General features: G+C 42.0%; 2 protein-coding genes across 6 annotated transcripts in view; one reads left to right on the forward strand and one right to left on the reverse strand.

The window, feature by feature from the left end:
* Window positions 1-10,989, reverse strand: part of LOC103130849 (transcription initiation factor TFIID subunit 4-like) — a 13,565-nt gene extending 2,576 nt beyond the window's left edge. Inside the window, exons 1-14 of the mRNA XM_016666221.1 lie at window positions 9,877-10,989; window positions 8,098-8,258; window positions 7,890-7,973; window positions 7,439-7,609; window positions 7,240-7,362; window positions 6,790-6,879; window positions 5,186-5,371; window positions 4,260-4,335; window positions 3,653-3,758; window positions 3,025-3,194; window positions 2,684-2,814; window positions 1,742-1,873; window positions 1,155-1,211; window positions 930-1,052 (exon numbers count right to left, since the gene is read on the reverse strand). Coding sequence (XP_016521707.1) covers window positions 930-1,052; window positions 1,155-1,211; window positions 1,742-1,873; window positions 2,684-2,814; window positions 3,025-3,194; window positions 3,653-3,758; window positions 4,260-4,335; window positions 5,186-5,371; window positions 6,790-6,879; window positions 7,240-7,362; window positions 7,439-7,609; window positions 7,890-7,973; window positions 8,098-8,258; window positions 9,877-10,873 — 2,607 coding nt within the window. The 5' untranslated portion in view covers window positions 10,874-10,989. The remainder of the gene's footprint in view (window positions 1-929; window positions 1,053-1,154; window positions 1,212-1,741; window positions 1,874-2,683; window positions 2,815-3,024; window positions 3,195-3,652; window positions 3,759-4,259; window positions 4,336-5,185; window positions 5,372-6,789; window positions 6,880-7,239; window positions 7,363-7,438; window positions 7,610-7,889; window positions 7,974-8,097; window positions 8,259-9,876) is intronic.
* Window positions 10,990-11,383: 394 nt separating this feature from the next.
* Window positions 11,384-19,050, forward strand: part of lsm14aa (LSM14A mRNA processing body assembly factor a) — a 10,948-nt gene continuing 3,281 nt past the window's right edge. The window contains exons 1-8 of one of the 5 annotated variants that reach the window (XM_016666223.1): window positions 11,384-11,717; window positions 13,561-13,724; window positions 14,051-14,210; window positions 15,378-15,452; window positions 16,272-16,481; window positions 17,087-17,161; window positions 18,380-18,562; window positions 18,707-18,872. In XM_016666223.1, coding sequence (XP_016521709.1) covers window positions 11,597-11,717; window positions 13,561-13,724; window positions 14,051-14,210; window positions 15,378-15,452; window positions 16,272-16,481; window positions 17,087-17,161; window positions 18,380-18,562; window positions 18,707-18,872 — 1,154 coding nt within the window. In that variant the 5' untranslated portion in view covers window positions 11,384-11,596. The remainder of the gene's footprint in view (window positions 11,718-13,560; window positions 13,725-14,050; window positions 14,211-15,377; window positions 15,453-16,271; window positions 16,482-17,086; window positions 17,162-18,379; window positions 18,563-18,706; window positions 18,873-19,050) is intronic. The other 4 variants (XM_007542347.2, XM_007542348.2, XM_016666224.1 and 1 more) reach the window with 4 other exon arrangements.

The raw sequence follows: 19,050 nt of genomic DNA on the forward strand, positions 1-19,050 counted from the left end.
AATTATGTGAAATTAAATTAATTATATCCCAACTTCTGAAGATTTGCCTTTACCTTTTCTGGGCTCTTTGGTTAGTTTCTCATATTTCAGTCATCAAACCAAAGTTCAGATCTACCCTGACTGACTGACACCTGCTGGCCTCAGGTTTGCAACCAGCTCATGACTGAGAGACCAGTGAACTGCTCCCAGTGTCGGAATCTCACTGAGGAAGAAACTGCGTTAGGTTTTCTGTCACTTTATTATTTCTGCTACAACTGATGTATATTCGCATATAAAATAAGTCAATAGAGTTTAATTTGCAATTTTTATGTCTTTGTGTCATGAGGTAGATCTCAGGTGGCTGGTGAGAGAAAAAGTAGATCTTGCTCTCAAAAAGTTTGGCCACCCCTGCACTAAACCATTTCCCACACAAAGAACAGAACATTCAGTCCATTACAATTTTATGTTTCTAGGCTTGGTGTTTATTTTATAATTAGTATTAAATGTTCATCTGAACACAGACTAAATAATTATTAGCTACACCTACTCTACTGATAACCTGTCAGAGTTGGTGTGTAGGTCACCATTTTTTATTTTGTAACTGAACCGAACCACCAAATTCCACAGCACACCTACATGTTAAGGATGTCAAAGTCAAGCTAGCATAACTGACCTACTTCCATCTCCCTCTCTATTTTTCCTCTTAAATTAAAACGTTTTCCTGACCTTGTTATCTCATCGTCGTACTCTTGACAATTATTAGGAAAGCACTGCGTCGCTTTTTCTTTTATATGTCGTGTATATTTAAGATTTAGCACATTATGTTGACAACTTGACAGCTAAAACCAATGGTAGCCATTGTAGCAGCTTTTTGGGGATCTTGCATGCATAATGTCACACTACAATGTGTCTATGTCATCACAAGGTCACATGATCAAACGGCTGATTACCTCACTGCTCGCTGAAGCTCCGCCTCCTGAGTCCAACTTGCGTTTCTTTCTCGGCCCGATGGCGGCAAGCGCCGTGAGGTTGGCGTCTCGCTGTCGCATCTGAGCCAGTTCCTGCTGCTGCATCTGTGGACAGGAAGTTAAAGCTGTTATGAAAGGAAGTTGAAGTGGTTCAAACGGGACGTTTCCTGTCTCAGAGCTGAAGCTGAACGTGAAACCTAGCTGTACCTCTTTAGCCTTCTGCTTCAGCCGAGCCTGCTCCGGATCCTCCTGCCGGGCCCGACTCTGAAAGAGAAACAAAATGTGACCCATTAGGCTTCTTTGACCAGGTGAGGATCGCTCCATGGTCTGATTTTAGTCTGGTCATCCACTGCACAGCGCATACAGCAGTAAAACTAGCTCACCAAACATTCTGGAGCTCAGTTTTGGTTGCTAGGTAACAAGGCTTGGCTCTGCTGAGGTTGCTAGGCAACGGCACAGTGCCCATTAACTGTAAAAGAACTTAATCTTACCAAATATCTTTGGTCTAGTTTCTAGTTCAAATATCAGTAAACAACAAATAAGATAAAACTAACTTACAAGTAACTGTTCAGCAAAGAAATAGGAGTTTATTTTAAATAATTAATTCTTTAATACTGATTTAAAAAAGTTAAAGTTCAGTAAAGTTTTTATTCGCTCTGACTGGAGGTTCTAGATTGTGACATCATCATCCAGCTGAAGTTGAATTTCAGTCTCTGCTTCGCTTTCCCCAGATCAGGTTGAGATATAGAGTTAATTAAACAGGTGTTCCGTTGCTATAGCAACCCGTTTGGTACCTTGGCGGCCTTCAGCAGCATCTCGCGTTCCTGCTCGTCTTTCCGCTGCTTCTCCATCCGCTCCAGCGCTTCGAAGAACCGCAGCTGGGAGCGAACGTCCGACGACTGCTCATAGGTCAGGTTTCCTTCATCCTGAGGGAGGAAGGCCACGGATCGGTTACCGAACTGACAGGAACCCGGTCAGAACTGACAGGATCTGGGTCCGAAACGGGCAGCTTGCAGGTTATCATCTATTTAACACCCTGATCTGCTTCAGTAGAGGTGATTATCAGGTGATGAAAGATGAAGGTAAATTTTTTAAACTAGAGGTGTCCAAACCAAAGTGCAGCCCAGGGGCCTCGGAATAATTTTGTGTGGCCCTGGTGAAGAGTGGTAAAAACTTTCGCTCTCCAGCAAAAGTTATTTGATCCAAATGGAAACTTTTTGTATTTTTTGGATGGGATTTTCAATTAAAATTCTTTCCTCTTAAGTAGAAAATGTTACAAAAAGCATTTTACATTTTTATTTTAAATTCAAATTCAGTTTTGAAAAATCCAAAATACTTTGATTCCCAAGCGAAATTAAATAAAAAGAATAAAGAATACCATTGGGAACAAGGATTTATTAAACTTGGCCAAACACAGCAAATGTTTATCAGGAATACTATATTTCTTTTATTTAGGTAAATCTACAGTAATTAATAGTTTTGTAACTCATTTCATCCACAAACTTTGCAAATTGCTGAGCAAATAGAAATAAAAATGCAAATAAAACTATTTTCCATATTTAATTTAAAGACATTATGTCTCCTGAGTACTTTGACCAGACAAACAAAACATTTGGACTCTGCCATCTTAAACCATATTGGGCTTATTAAAACACTTCTCAGTTATTTATATATAAAATCTGGTATTAAGAGCCACTATAATCCGTGTTATTCCCACGTTCTCTGTGACCTCTCACCTTTGCACCGTCTGTGCGGTGCTGAGCGATCACAGAGGCCTTTTCCAGCAGCGAGCGCAGTCTGGATTCGGTGGCGTGTGAGATGAGGTTCACGACCTCCAGAGGCACCTCCGTCACGCCCAGCTTCTTGGCTGGGGAGCAGAACCAAACAGAACCATGAGAACCATCAGAACCGAACCAGCATGAACAGTTCAGCTGGAAAGAAACAATTAAGCATCTATTGCTCTCAATTACTGAAAATGCACCAAAATGCAGCCCTGACCATGCAATTGGTGTTGCAGTGGCTCCCCCTGCTGGTCAAGATAAATATATAATATTACCTAAATAATGGATGTACTGACCTGAGTCCAGGATGCGGCGGTGCAGAAGGCCTGGCGGCAGAAACGCTTCGTCTTTACAGGACCGGATCTTGGTGCCGACGAGCTCTGAGCTGGTTGCTAGGATACGGGCGTTTTCCTCGTTAAGGTTGACTCCGGCCATTGAAGCCACATCGTTGATGTCGTCGTCGTCTCTGTGGAGGTTCAGCGAGAGCCAGAACTTTTAGATTTGACTGAATGACTGGAAGTTCAACGTCCCGACTAAACCATGAAACTCTGAGCTGATGAAGCCCGGCTCTCCAGCTCACTGTGACGTTTATTCAGTTATTCATTTCTCATCACCACCAGGAGAAAAGTTACACATCTGACCTGCATTAAAAAGGTCGCTTGTAATTAGTAAAACTAAAAGCAAGCTGGTTGTTACTATAGTAACCAGTAATAAAGCTGCTGAAGCTGAATGAGCTTTTTATTTTCACCATACAGTCTGACTCAAACACACATTTATTGATGTTTATTTTGAGTTTATTCAGCTGTGATTAGGTGATCATTTCTGAAGCTGAATCAGAAACATTCAGAATGGCTGTAAAACCAGTTATCTGCCAGGTTAGGTATGAAGTTTCTGTTCCTGGTGCTGATTGGACATCAAACCCACCTGAAGGTCCCGCCCCCGGGGTCAGTCGGTTTCTTCTGATTGGCCTGAGCTGCCAGGTGGACAGGAGCTTTACCTGCCATGGTGGTGGGTCCCCGCAAGAGTGTGGCTGCAAGGGGAGACGATTCAGAGAGGGCAGGTCTGAATGCATCGTTCACTTCTCCTTAGTAAACCTCAAGAACTTCTTAAGTATTTTCAATGTAAGTTTTCATACTTTTTCACTTTGGTCATGACAAAAACACAAATAGACAGTTTCAATTCACTATTATATGACATTAATTGAGAATAAACCCAGAATTAAAATAAAATCTCCCAATTTCAATAACTTGAACATATGGAACCTTAATTCCAATTACACAGATCAATAACTCATTGAGCCATTGGGAATAATGAATATTCCCAATGGCAACTATTCAGCTGTAACATTTTTCAAAGTTAGGCTTTAAATGTAACTTTAGATTGCACCACAAAATACAAATAATACAAAAATAGGCAGCTTAAAAGGACTTTATATAGAAATGAAACATTTTCCAGTCCTTGAAAACACCTAATTGAAATTCAAGCACTTTCAAGGATTTAGGTGACCCATTTTTATAAGCTTCAGCCTCACCTGGATGTCTGATTTGCTGACTGAGGACCACAGGAGAACGGGTCTGGATGGTCTGGACTGTAGCTCTGGCCACAGCCTGCAGCAGAAAACAAAACATCATCATGTTTATTATTAATCACCACTGAAATCACAACCTTGTTTAGACATATTAAAGCTGACATATTATGCTTCTTTGAACAGGTTACGATTGCTCTATATTGTTCGTGACACTTTTTGCAGAAAATCACGTTTAGACAATAAAATTTTAGTCTCAGTTCTGCTTATTTTGAGCTCCTTACAGAATGAACCTCATCACTTTAAATCCAAATGAGATGCATGTAACCCAAGCCTGTCACAATAAGCAATAAATCAATTAATCAAATTAATCACATGGTAAACTTACATGAGCTCAATAATTTTCATTCTCATTAATAATTTGTGAAGGGCAATTCTGTTTACAGAAAGTTCATAATCTATTTTTATGCGTTGCTAGATGACAGGTGGAACTCTGCTGGTGTTGCTAGGTAACAGGCTGGGCTATCCTGGGGTTGCTAGATGACAGGTGGAACTCTGCTGGTGTTGCTAGGTAACAGGCTGGGCTATCCTGGGGTTGCTAGGTGACAGGTGGAACTCTGCTGGTGTTGCTAGATAACAGGCTGGACTATGCTGGTGTTGCTAGGTAACAGGCTGGGCTATGTTGGTGTTCCTAGGTAAGGGGCATTGCCTGCTGATTTGATGTTACATTTGGAAGGTTTTTGAAACATCTCATTTTCTAGACACCAAAAAACTTTAATTTATGACCAAAATATAGCTGGAAGTTTATTTTAAACATTTGGGCCATTTTAGAGACCTAAGTAGAGACCTAAAAAAGTGCAAATATGATTTTTTGTTTTTATAGGTCCTCTTTAAACCACTAAAGCAGTGAAGGATGGGTTGCTGAGTGTTACCGTGTTTGTGATGGGTGGAGTCAGGCGGACCGTGGTTGCCGTGGCGTTGACGGGCAGCCGCGGCCTGATGGCTGCTGCGGTGAGGGAGCCGGGGGCGGCTGGAGGCGGAGCTGAGGTGGTGGGCGGAGCCGTAGTCAGAGACTGCTGGCTGTTGAGCAGAGTCTGACGCAGAGCAGGGAGGCTTTTCTGAGGAGATAAACACAAAGTTCATCACTGCAGGAAGCTGCTGGTGGAGGTTTGGTGCTTTTATCAGCAGATTTCATCTTAGACAACATTGCAGAACCTCATGTTTTCTAATTTGGGGTATAAAAGTATTCATACTGAAAACATCTGGTACAAACCTAAACACATGCAGAATGTGTTCAGGTTCTGCACATTCTGCATGAATGTGCAATGGAAGACTTTGTACTGAAGCTGCAACTAATGATTACTTGATTAGTCGTTTATTGTCACAGTTAATCAGATAAAAAAGGCATTTTTTCTACAAAATTATAAGTACATTAAAATAAACAGAATTACAGTCAGTTTAGAATAAGAAAAAACCTTTTATTGCATAAAATGCAATAACAGATTGATTTAGGCCAGGGGTGGCCAAGTCCAGTCCTCGAGAGCCACCATCCTGCAAGTTTTAGAAGTATCCTTACTCCAACAGACCGGGATCAGCTCTACAGAGGCCTGATAACGAGCCAGTCATTTGATTCAGGTGTGTTGAAGCAGGGATGCATCTGAAACTTGCAGGATGGCGGCTCTCGAGGACTGGACTTGGCCACCCCTGATTTAGGCTTTCATCATTTGTAGCAAAGGATGAATCTGCAGCTAAAAATATTTCTAACATCAACATGTCAAAAACTCAGCCTTCCTGCTTGGCTTATCAGTATGACTAGGTCAGCTCTACACGAGCTGACCTAGTCATTATTTTTTATATTAATCTGTTAATAAACGGACATCAAAAGGTGCTTTTTGATGTCCATTTATTAGTTTTAGATTCACCCCGTTTTTTTTGAACAGGGTGAATCTAAAACTTGGTAGAACATATTTACAGACATATTTTTTATTTTAATTTTATTGTTTTTATATTTTTGTACAGTTTGGGCTTAATTACTTTTCTGAGTGTGTTGTTCTTTCATCAAATTGCATTTTTTAGAGTCTGTATACTCCAGTTAATAATGAATGGATTACGAAATTAACTGATGATCACTTCAATAATCGATTCATCACGATTAATCATTACAGCCAATATTCACTCCTTTACCAGCAACTATGGTTATTAGCCTGTAATGACCATAGTTACAGTCTGATAAACATTCATTCAAATCTAATAACATGAATATTAACATGAATAACACATTTATTAACATGAAATTACTGTAACTAGCAATATTTTCACTTATCTAATTTTATATATTTTTATAAATGTAGTTACTGACATGCATAGTCATTAACATCTAGTTAATACCATTTTTAAAATTTTATAATTCTTAAAAAATATTAGGATTAATAACAGTAAAAAACAGAGTTCAATTACCACAGCAATTAGAATCAGTTAACCTTATTTGCAAATGCAGCTTTAAAGGCAGAAATATGTATTTTTTCAGGACAGGTACCTTGAGGAAGGGGATGAGGTAGGGCTGTGGGGAGGACTTCAGCTCAGCCTGCAGCCGAGACGTGAACTCCTCGGGTTCGATCTTTGCGTCCTGAAAAGATGTTAGAGCGCAAAGACGTGAAGATGTGAAATATAACTGCACGAAGACAAAGTGTTCAGGGATGTAACAGACGGACACATTCAAGTTTTAGGAAATGAAGTCACAGGAACAAAAAGCAAGAGGATAAAAGAGGACACCATGAAGACACGAACTGGACCTGAGGAGCATCTGGATGCAGCAGAGCTGGGCAACATGGCTTAAAAACAATATCTGATTTTTTTTTTTAAACCATTTTTTTCTTGCTTTCTTTTCTCGGGAAGGAATTACAAGTAGTGTTTATTATTTCAATCATCCCTTCTGTCAGTTGTACGATGGAGTAGAAGCATCAGGAAAAGGATCTTAGCAGCTTACAAGCAGGTCCTGAACGAGGGTCTTCACATTCTTGGACGTATCGGGAGACGGGGAGTTATGCGACGCCAGCTTGATGAGCGTGGACAAGAAGTTCTTGCATTTCTTCACGTTTTCCTGCATTTCCTGTTGGGCACAAATACGTGTGAAAAACAAAGCAAGAGCGGGAAGCCGGAAACATTAGAAAATGACAGGAGCCAACCTGCGACACCACGGTGACCCTGGCGCCAGGCGGGGCAGCGGGAGGGGGCGTGGCGGCGCCGCCGGGTAGCGGTGCAGGCTTGGCGGCGGGCGTCACCCCCGCCGTGATCACCGTGGAGGTTTTCTGAGGCGGCGGCATCTTCACGGCTCCGGCAGCAGGAACAGCGAGGGGCTTCAGGAACAGAGAGGCATGATTAGATCCAACCAATCGAACTGCATGGCTCAAAGCATATTCATGTGTTAGAATGGCCCAGTCAAAGTCCTAACTAAATCCACTGGAACCAAGGACTAAGCGGATGTTATTAGTTAACTGATTGAAACTCATTTTAATCTAATAAAACATTAATCGATAATTAATGGTAAGTTTATTAATTGCTTGCTATCCTAGTCTGTTTTATGTCGGGCTATGATCTGTGTCTTCACCTGTTCCACCTCTCAGCAGGATAACTTACCTGAACAGAGGTGGTGGAAGGAGACTGGACTATTCTGGTGGGAGCGGGTGCAGCCAGCCGGACCGTCTGGGGGGCTCCGGGCACCTGCAGACGATTTATGGTTTGTTTCAGAATAAAAATCACCTGATTCTGATTTTACTGAAATTACAGATTAACTCCAGAATTTATGAAGAAGATCTTCGTCAAGTTCTGATGGTCTCAAACTCACCGTGGTGGCGGTGCTGACCCGGATAGTCGATGTTGTCAGCGGTGTTGCGGGTCTCTGGGTGACCACCGTCTGACTCTGCTGCAGCTTGGCCTGGGCCTGGGCCAGAGCCTGCTGAGGGACCAAGACCAGCTGACCCGTCTCGGTCCGGACCAGAACCATACCTGCAGGAGAAGAATCAAAGCAAGTGATCGAAGAGGTTCTACAGACTGAATGAAACAGAACAGCTGAGCTGGATGGAAATCTGAACCAACTAGACAGACTGGAGAATTGAGAACAAATTAGATCAAATATTTAGAGTTTGTTTTTGTGCTCAGCTTTAGGATGAAACATGAAAAACTTCAGGCAGACTAAACCTGAAAATCTGGGAAAAATTAACGAGAATTCAAAGAATTTCCAGTTTGAGATAAAATGATTAGAACTGAAACAGTTAGTCAGATTAATCATGATGAATCCCTTATTGAAATATTCAAGTAATTTTGTAATCGATTAATTGTTAACTGGAGTATACAATCTCAAAAAGGATATTTGCTGAAAGAACAGCAGTCAGAGCAGCAATTAAACAAAAACTGTTCAAATAAATACATACATTTTGCATTTAAGATGAAATAAAAAATAAAACTTTGTACATATGTTCCACCCAAAACTAAAGTGTCTTAGTTTTAGTTTCACCTAGTTCAAATTCTGTGGAAAAAAAAATCTTCTTTTAATCATGTTTTGTTATCCGATTATTACTACACTGCAAAAAAAACAAAAATCTTACCACGTATTTCTGTCTAGTTTCTAGTGCAAATATTTTAGTACATGTGAACTAAAACAAAAATAACTTACAAGCAACTTTTCAGAAAGATACAGAAGTTTGTCTTAAGTAAATAATTCCTAAATATTAAGTTCAAATACAGTAAATGTTAAACTTAGGGCTTCAACTAACATTGATTTTAGCAATCGATTGTTCTGACGATTAATTGGATAAAAAAATCGGCATATTCTGCAAATTTTTTATTTAGCCACTTACATCTTTTGTACGATTTTATAAGTACGTTAAAATAATTCAATTCCTTTCTTAAATAATAAAATAAACATTACTTAAAATGCAACAACAAAGCATTTCTTTAGCATACGCTTGATCATTTGTAGCAAAAGATGCATCTGCAGCTAAAATATACTTCCAACATCAACATGAAGAGTCCTTGCTGCCCAACTTCACATCAGAACAGTGCAAGACTGAACTGTTGATCAGTTTTTTATTAACAGATTAATAACTAAACCAAAAGTTATTAAAAATTATTTTATCATTATTTTACAGTATTTAACCAGGAGAAGCTAAACTATGTAAATATGTGTAAAACATATTTACAGACAGTGACCAGAGATTGTTCTTATATGCAATATATATATTTTGTACAGTTTTAATTACTTAGAATATGTTGTTCTGATTGAAACTAAAGACTCCAGATGATCCAGAGTCTGTATACTCCATAAAGTCTTAATCAATTACTAAATTAGTTGGCAAATATTTCAAAAAATGTTTTATCCCCATTAATCGTTTCAGCCCTGGTTCCACTTTCAGATGTTTTCACTTATAGAAAAATGTTCCATTTGTCAGTGGATCAAGTACCTTTTCAACCAATATTAAGGACTTATTTACTTAAAACTGTTCTACTTGATAAGAAGAAGTTTTTTGAAGTGCAGCTAAGTCAGAGCGTTTGGATCTTTGAATTGTCCCTCCAGAACCAGGAGCCACCATCACAGGACCGATCATAAGCAGGTGTGTGTTCTCACCTGGAGGGATGGTGAAGCCGGGCGGCAGCTGGATGGTTGTCTGCTGCTGAGGCCGGACAGCCAGGGGGGTCTGCGGGGCAGCCGGCCGGGTTGTGGCGGTCACCAGCTGGGGTCTCTGCGGCTGGATGGAGGTGGCCGCCCCAACAGCAGCACCGGGCGGCCTCACCCCGGTCTGAGCCACTCCGTTGATGGCCGGCTTGGCTGCTGCGAGGGGTGTGCTGGATCCGGTCTGGGTCTGGATGATGGAGGCCTGGGCTGCAGCCGGAGCCGGAGCCGGGGTGCTGGTCACCAGCATCTTGGTGTGCATTAGAGGGTTGTTGTGGTTCAGGACCTGAGCGGCTGATAGGGAGGCTGAACCCTTCGGGTCCAAACCGTTCTGGGCGGTGCTGATCACGGGGCTGGGGAGCCCCTGTAGGGTCACAGCAGGGGAGCCCGCCGGGGATTGAGGAGCAGGGAGTCCGGGTTGTGAAGCCAGGGTCGCGCCGGGTGGAGGGGCACCGGGTGAGCCCTCCACTTTCCCGGCTCCGGTGCTGCCGTTCAGGGGCTGTAAGCTGGGGGAAGAGGTCCGGATTGCCTCCACCGGGCTGGGAGCCAGGACAGCAGCCCGGGGGAAGCTAGCAGCGGGCTGGCTGCTCAGAGTTACCGGTACGGGTAAAGCGGTCAAAGAGGGCGCTCCTGCCGCTTGCAAACCGGTTCCGGTGTTTCTTATTGCCCCGGCGGTAACAGAGGAGGGAACGGTTTGCCCGGACAGAGGCTGGTTGGCGCCCGGTTCCCGGGTCGACCCCGCGGTTTGGTGCCCTTGTTGAGGCTCCGAAGACCCCGCTTTCCCTGAGAGGCGGCTAGCCGCCGCCACGTCCCGCTTCCCGTCCGGATCAGAAGCCGCGGGGAGGTTTCTGTCGCCCAGCTGGGACTCCAGGGAGCCCACCAGGTCGCTGACCGCCTTCTCGTCCACCTCGGTGGACAGCATGTCCTCCAGCGGGTCGGGGGCTCCCGCCATCTTTGATGCTTCGCTGTTGTGCAAATCGTTTTTTAGAATGTACGCATGCGCCGAGGATCCGGCTGCATTCGGAGAAAAGATCTAGATGGATCAAAGATCTAGATATGCCAAATGTTTCGAGAACTGTGGGAAAAGCAGTTCCAAAGCAACAAAATTACACCTTTTTAATTATTTAGAGTCCAAAATAAAACAGAAGATATCCCAATAAATGTATATAATAATAATAATAATAATAATAAATAATTTGAAATAGTAGAAATGTCGCTTATTTTTAATAGGCCTAATATAAGATCAAAAACTTAACCTAAGCGGTTTGTTTCTAGTCTTTTGTAGATAATTAACAGTTAGCAGATGAATGAGCCATTGTATTGTTTTATTATACGCCAGTAAATATAAATGGTTTTTAGGTTTTTACTCGCATTTCATAATGCGTATGTTCGGAAAAAAAAAAAACTCAATACACTTCTATTCATCATAGATCTATGATTCACGGCGCCACGAAGTCACGCGATACTCCAAATCCCGTTATCCCCCGCGCTCAGAGCTGTGCCAATGGAGGTGGAGGCGGCCATGTTGTAGCTGCAAAGCGGCGTCAGCGTCAGAGGGAATCGAATCGAAACACACTGGGAGAGTCCCCCCTCAATCCCTCTCTGCTGACCGCGCGGCTCGGAGGCATCGGCCCCTTCTTATTCCTGTTCCCAGAGCCGAGAAGCGGGAGCCACCATGAGCGGCGGGACGCCTTATCTGGGTAGTAAGATCAGCCTGATCTCCAAGGCCGAGATTCGCTATGAAGGGATCCTGTACACCATCGACACCGAGAACTCCACCGTGGCCCTTGCTAAAGGTAAGAGTTTTACCTGGGCTCAAGGTAAGAGGTTCCTCGAGGCTAAAGGTGAAGTGGAGGCGGTGTGTGGGTGTTTAACGGAAACTTAAGCTAGCTAACTGCTGCGGCTGAAGTTAGCTTGTTATTGAGAGCCTTTCAGTTTAAAGGTGTATGCTGTTGTTGTTTAAAAGACATATTAACTATTAAAGATTAGCTCTAATCTGAACACTAATAACACATTTTTCAACGTATTTTTTCATTTAGGAAGCCTTTATTTTATATATCCAAACAAAACTGTTCAACTGCAGTCCCTTTTTGACCTTTAGTTCATAATGTAAATAAGCCTGTCTTATTTTCATTATGACAGACTTATGTCATAATGAGCATGGTACTGCGGCACCATGCAGTATTTTTCCAGAATTAGATGTTAATAGTTCTAATATTTTCGAAATTTAGCAAAGTCTTAGCTCTTCAGCAGGACAGAGTTCTTAAAATATGGAGAATAGCCCTTGAAGTGCTGATTCAGAAAAGGTGAATCAGACACTAACTTCACCATGCCCCTGAAGAAATAAACAGAGGGATCCAGATAACTCTGGACCTGGCCTCTAATTGACTATAAAGGGAAATTACACGGAATAATTAATGTAAACTCCAATGCTTATTTTAAAAACTATCAAAATTATTAAAAAATGAATTCAGTCATCAAATTTCTAATAAAATAGTTTCAAAGCAAGATGCTGATTAATTTTAATAGTTCTTGCTATTTACAGGATATTTTTATTTAATTTGAGCCAACTAATCAGTTTTGGGTAAACTGATCTCGATTTTAAACAACTTTGAAATTGTGGAAACAGAAGCAAACATCTGATTTTGGAGCATCTTCAGCTGGATTGTTGTGCAGGAAGGACGCCCTCTGACTTCTGAGGTTTATAAACTGTACATGAAAATAGGACAAAATCCAGCCTGTCACCAGACTGACCCACTGGCTTAGCTGTAAATCAGGGTTCACACATAATCAGTTTGAGTCGAGAGATTTAAGTGAAATGCGGCTTTTTCTGCTTGTTACTTATACCAGAATATGATTGAAATGATGTTTCATTCTGTTAAAGAAACTTAAAATCATCTGAGAGGCACAACAGAATTTAGCTCCAGTAAAAACAATAACTCCAGACGTGTTTCTGACTTCCAGGACTTGCATTGTTAAAGATGAGTGACATCAGCTGATGTTAATCCATAAATCTCTTATGTTTAAGTGTCCGGAGCTTGTTGAGGAAAATCCCACTTTGCTGCTGTGTTTGTGCCCTGCGTGGTTTTTCATAATAAAAGTCTTTTCTGAAAGTAGGTAGAAAGGCTTTTAATTTGCCATGTTTAGCGCTGCTGGAAGTTCTTTTTTTTTTATCTTTATCTCGAAGTTAGGCCTCACTTTTTTTCCCAAAATGTAAAAATCTTTAGCTGTTTTTTTCCCGGATCGAAAGGGAAACTGAGTTTTTGGGGACGCAAAACGCTGCTGTGCTTTTTTGTTTGATTTTTGCAGGTTTCAGATTGGAAAATTTTGAACCTCAGTTATTTATGTAAACATGGAAAACGCTAACCTATTAGCCTAACCTCTAACCTGACCTATAACCCCAAAAGCACACATGACAACAATGGCGACCTACATGTTTATGGTTCTACTATAAATTAAATCATAACACCTTATAAAAACAGCTTTTTAGTTACTAATGAGAATTATATTTTGTTTGCAACTTTTCCTGTTAGTTTAAAGTTTCAGCCTGAATGTGGAGTTGTTGTTTTTTTTGTTTTTCTTTGCCACACCTCCTAACTGTCAAACTGTGATTCAGACACTGAGTTTTCTTTGCCTCAGTCCGCTCCTTTGGTACTGAGGATCGCCCGACGGACCGGCCCATTCCTCCGCGAGACGACATCTTTGAGTACATCATCTTCAGGGGCAGCGACATCAAGGACCTGACGGTGTGTGAGCCGCCCAAACCGACGTGCTCACTCCCCCAGGACCCGGCCATCGTCCAGGTATTTCTGTTCTTATGTCGCTGAGTGTCACTGGATTTTACTCAAATTCTCTCAGAGGCTTTTTGTTCTAATTAATAATGCAATAATTTTATAGCAAATTATTTTTTTGTCCTGCTTGGCAATAAATTAAACATGCAATAGTTTAATGACAAAAAGCAGAAAATAAGTTAGTATACAGTAAGTCGGGAAAAAGGTCCCACATGTTTCCTTTATGAAGACAAAAAGTCACAATGAAATAAAACCAAACTATGATGAAAAACCAAAAACTACTCTAACCCTGGTTCTGACCCAGTTTCATGATCTCCTGTGCGTTTCTTCTTCTGCAGTCCTCCATCAGCACCAGCTCCTCCTCAGCGGCGGCCTCGGCTCCGACTCCCTTCCAGTCCTCTGGCTCCTACGGCCTTTTCAACAGAGCTCCGGCTCCCGCCTACAACCAGTTCAGCACCAGCCCACTGGTCTCGCCCCAGTTTGGACCCGTTGGTGTGGGTAAGTCGGGGCGGTGGGGAGGTTCTGCTTCAGGGCGGCATGATATCCAAGGGTTCAGAGTCTGTGAGTGGTTCTGGATCACGTTCTTCATGCCACAGGAAGTGAGGAGGCGTCGGGTCAGAGGCGTCGGTGTGAGGCCTTCGCCGCTTCCTCGACACGTTTTGATGATTTCAGATTCAGGAAAGTTGATTTAATGGGAGCAAAGGTTCGATAGATAAACTCATGTAGTCTGTGATTATTTCTTCAAAGCAGACATGTTGCACAATCGTTTCAAAATCCTGCTAATGATGATGATGATAAGTTGATACTGATGAAGTGCGTCTTACTTTTTTAAAAGCAATATGAAACTTTCAGCATTCCTCATTTTCATTTTTTATAGTTTTTCCTGTAGAAGTTGTTAAAAAATTACTAATATCACAACTTTATTTTGGTAATATTATGATTTTATTCTCCTGTTATTTTGACTTTCTTTTCATACGTCTTTTTCTCGTATTATTACAACTTTATTCTCACATCAGTATGATTTTTATTTTCTCCTATTATTTTGTTCTCGTAATATTATGAGAACTTTTCTCTCATATTATGACAAAAAAATTTTTTTGCAATGTTATGACTTTATTCTTGTCATTTTTCTTCTGGCCCTAGTACTCCATCCTACTTTCTGTTGTTGATCCGGTTCTATTTTTTTTTACTATAAAAAGATCCAGAATCTTTTTTTTTTTTTTATTGAAGCTTGAGAACGTTCTCTTGGTGCGCCCCCTGTAGGACATTCCTGTAACATCACCTTTTACTTTGCGTCCAGTTGGTTCTGTTCATCTGCAGCTTTCCGAGTCTCGACTCCAAACTCAGAATAATTCTTTAGTCCCAGTATCAGCTGGACCCAAACTGGCATCTGTGTGTAAAGCAGAAGATCTTGATGGCTGGGAGAGTTTCCTCCTAACCTCCAGGTCAAAGTGTTCAGATTAGATCAGTGACATCAGATGGATGCATTATCGGTTCTGTTTAGGCACTAACTGGGTTCGTGTCGACTCAGCTCCAGCTCTCGGTGTGTGTGGTCGGTTGGTGTTCTGGTATCGATACGCCCCAGATGTTCTGCAGATGTTGGTCCATCAGTCTGGAGCAGAGAGTGTTTCCAGGTCTCAGTTCTGTTGCTGTTCTCCCACACAGGGCGGTCCACAGTCTTCTTTATGAACTCCAGTCTGAGCGGTTCTGACTTGCGCTCTGTCGGGACTTTAACTGAAGGTAAAGACCAGCAGGAAGTGGACTCCCGGATCGGTACCAGTGGTGTGTGTGTCAGAGGGTGATGGTTCATCCTGTCCTCGGGTGTTTTCCTGTCCTGCTCATGTTGACCCACAAACACTCTGCTGGTGTTTTCCTGCTGCAGCAAATATTAACCTGCTTCTGACTTTTCACTCTTCACTGCTTCACCTTTTCTTTCTGCAGAAATTCAGCTGAAACAAACTGCAGACAGGAAGCTAACAAACTCCATAACTCTTTGCTTCCAGGATCAGTTGTTCTCTAGGTTTATGAGAAAATGACTGAAATACACAAATATCAAATTTTATATTTTTCTTCCACTGTAAAATCACCAAATCTTACCATATAGTTTCTAGTGTAAATATTTTGGTACTCTTTAAATGAGGCAAAACTAACTTACAAGTAACTTTTCATCAAAATATAGGAGCTTGTTTTAAGTCAATAATTCCTTAATACTGATTTAAAAAGTCCTGGTTCCATATTTCACTTATTACACGGGGAAAATGTGTTATTTTTAAAATAACAAATTTATTATGTAATGTGTTATTCCAATGAAACTAGTATTTTTCATCAATATTAAGGAATTAATGACTTAAAACAAGCTCCTATGGCTTGATGAAAAATTACATGTAAGTTAGTTTAGTCCTTTTTCAAGCGTAAGAAGATATTTTCTCTAGAAACTAGACAAAATGCTTAAGATTTTATGTTTCTTCAGTGTTGTTCTGTTTAACCTGCAGGTCGATCCGGTCTCTGGAGTTACTAATCAATCTTTAATTTGTCTCTCTCCTCGCCGGTTCTCCTCAGGCTGCAGCAGTCCCAGTCTGGAAGCTCTCAGGAAGAGTCCCACCCTGGATCAGGTGAGCCAGAGAGGCCCGTCTGTCCCGGCGTCCACCGCCACGGCTCCAGCCCCCGGTCTGGGACGGAGAAGCCCGGCACACGGCCGCGCCGCGCCGGCGGGTCCGTCTCAGAGCAGCCAGAAGGCCCAGCAGCAGGACGGAGTGGACAATCTGAGAGGTGAGAACCTTCAGTCTCTGAAGATAAACATAGAGGGTAACCAGGGACCATGATACTGCCAGAGTCAGTCTGCCAAATAAAAACAAGCTCAGGGATCCAATCTGAACCTTGTAAACAAAATAGTTTGGGTCTGTTGGACAGAAAGCTGCAGACTGCTGCTCAAGTTCGTCATGGAAACAGATTAAAGGGGCAATATTATGTATTTTCCATCCACATTTGTAGCACAATCAAGTAACAATGTTACCTTCAGTTGTTATAAAAATGCTGACTATATAAAATACAACTTAAAAGAAATTTGACACCTTGAATTTGGGCCTCTGTCTCTTTAAAACTCCTGCTCTTTTTAAAACTCCACCTTCAGGAAGTCATCATCACATCACTCCTCCTACTAACCCTTTAACAACGTTTTTACCAGCGTTGCATTGAGAAGTAGCTCCTATAATGAGCTCACCAGGTGTTTGCTAATTACTGCTGGCTAGTCCAAAGGAGCGGAGTTGGAGAAGGCTCCTCTGTGAGGTGGAAGCTTGGAAACTGCAGCACGGAGTTTAGTGACGCAGCTGCTCCCTGGTCGCTGTGTGGAGACTCAAACTGTGTTGCTGTTCCAGGATCAGACGTCCAGAGCAGAGCTGAGGGCGATCAGGCGCGAGGAGAAGGCAGGGAGCCCAGTAAACGCTCCACAGGTCAAAGCTTTGTCCCCTCTGCAGCCATCCTGCATGCCCTCCATCTGTCTATTCGACTTCATCTCCACAGGGATGATGGAGACTCTGCATCTCCTCCATCATTCTGTCACTAAGGGTGTTTTCACACCTGACAGTCCGGTAGACTCGGTTAGATTGGAGACCAAAATTGCAATATTTGTTACATTTTCAACTGCTGCAGTTCTTTCATACTGCACTGTCAGACGATCCAAACATTTTGAAAAACCAGTTCCCCTCCTCACCTGTGGGGGGCGCTGCACTGAAGGATACGACATGAAAACCTCAGAAGAAGACACTGAGCACAACTTCCTTCTTCACGAAATGTAAAGAGAAACGGAGTGGCGTCAGATTTTAGCATTTGTAGGATTTCTCTCTTGTCTTTGGTAAAAGACGACGAGTCATTTCTTTAGACTCATGTGTTTTGGTTGCTTTTACCCAGAATGCCCTGCGCTGTAGTCCACTTCCTTTTCCGGTTCGTTTGCCGTTCACATATGCATTCAAACCTCTTCAAGAAACATCAACTTTTAGATAGTTTTTTTATTCGTTTTCAGTAGTTTTTACATGATCATCCCAGATGACAATGAGTTCTGTGGTGGAAAATTTTATTTTCAGATAATATATTATGACTTAATTTCCAGAAATTACTGTTTTTATTACACCCCACTTTTAATTTTAAGAAAATATGCAACATTTACATTTTTTTGATTTGGTTAAATTTGATATTAATCACATTAAATTTTATTTTATTCCAACAGTTCTTATGTTTGTTTTTGTCTTTGGTCTTTCTCTTGTCAGAAACTTTTCCATTTCTTGCCTGCTATGCTAGCTGGAAGAGCAAAGATGAATTTGACTGGCAGCCAGTTTGAAAATAAGCATCGGAAATATTTAAATTATTTTTACTTACATTTTATAAAAGAAAAAAAAACATGATTGAATAACAAATACATTTCAAATAAAAATGATGGGATTCAGTTTTGTTATTTTTTTTTTCTTCTCTCCAACTTTTTGAGACCCCCTCTTTGAAACCTTCTAATCCAGAGTTGGATTAAAGCAGATTAAGCAGGACTGGTGTGAATGCATCCTAACTCCTGCAGCTCTTCATCCTCACCTTCTGTTCTACGGCTCCATCTCTGCATCTCCTCCATTTGTTCCGTTTCTCTTCTTCCTCTCGGCTGACGCTGCGCTTCTGTCTCTCTCCAGCAGGCGGCGGCGGCACGGCGAACCGGCGCGGCCGCGGGGGCGGCCATCACGGCAGGGGCCGCTTCAACGTGCGCCGAGACGGACCCGTGAAGTTCGAGAAGGACTTTGACTTTGAGAGCGCCAACGCCCAGTTCAACAAGGAGGAGATCGAGAAGGAGTTCCAGAGCAAGTTGAAGCTGAAAGGTTGGCGTTAACTGGTTATACTGGGAAATCTGAGGGAAGCATCACTGGGATGTAAAACGGAACACATCTCTTTAATTAAAGGAAATAGAAACAACCTGTAGGTTTTAGTTTTTGCAGCTAAACTGTGATTCTTTTGTCTCTCAGATGAGAAGTCGGAGAAAGCGCTGAATGGAGAGGATAAGGGAGACTCTGGAGTGGAAACCCAGAACAGTGAAGGCAACAACGAAGACGAGAGCGACCCGCTGGGCCCAAACTGCTACTACGACAAGTCCAAGTCGTTCTTCGACAACATCTCCTGTGACGACACGAGGTACGGAGCTGGTTCTGAATCCTGGAGGCAGACTGGTAGACGACACACAACGCCGCATGTGAACCGATTCCTGAACAGATCTGAACATGTAAACTGATTCCTGAACAGATCTGAACATGTAAACTGATTCCTGAACAGATCTGAACATGTAAACTGATTCCTGAACAGATCTGAACAT

Source organism: Poecilia formosa, unplaced genomic scaffold (assembly GCF_000485575.1).
Source record: "Poecilia formosa unplaced genomic scaffold, Poecilia_formosa-5.1.2 Scaffold683, whole genome shotgun sequence".
Taxonomy (NCBI): domain Eukaryota; kingdom Metazoa; phylum Chordata; class Actinopteri; order Cyprinodontiformes; family Poeciliidae; genus Poecilia; species Poecilia formosa.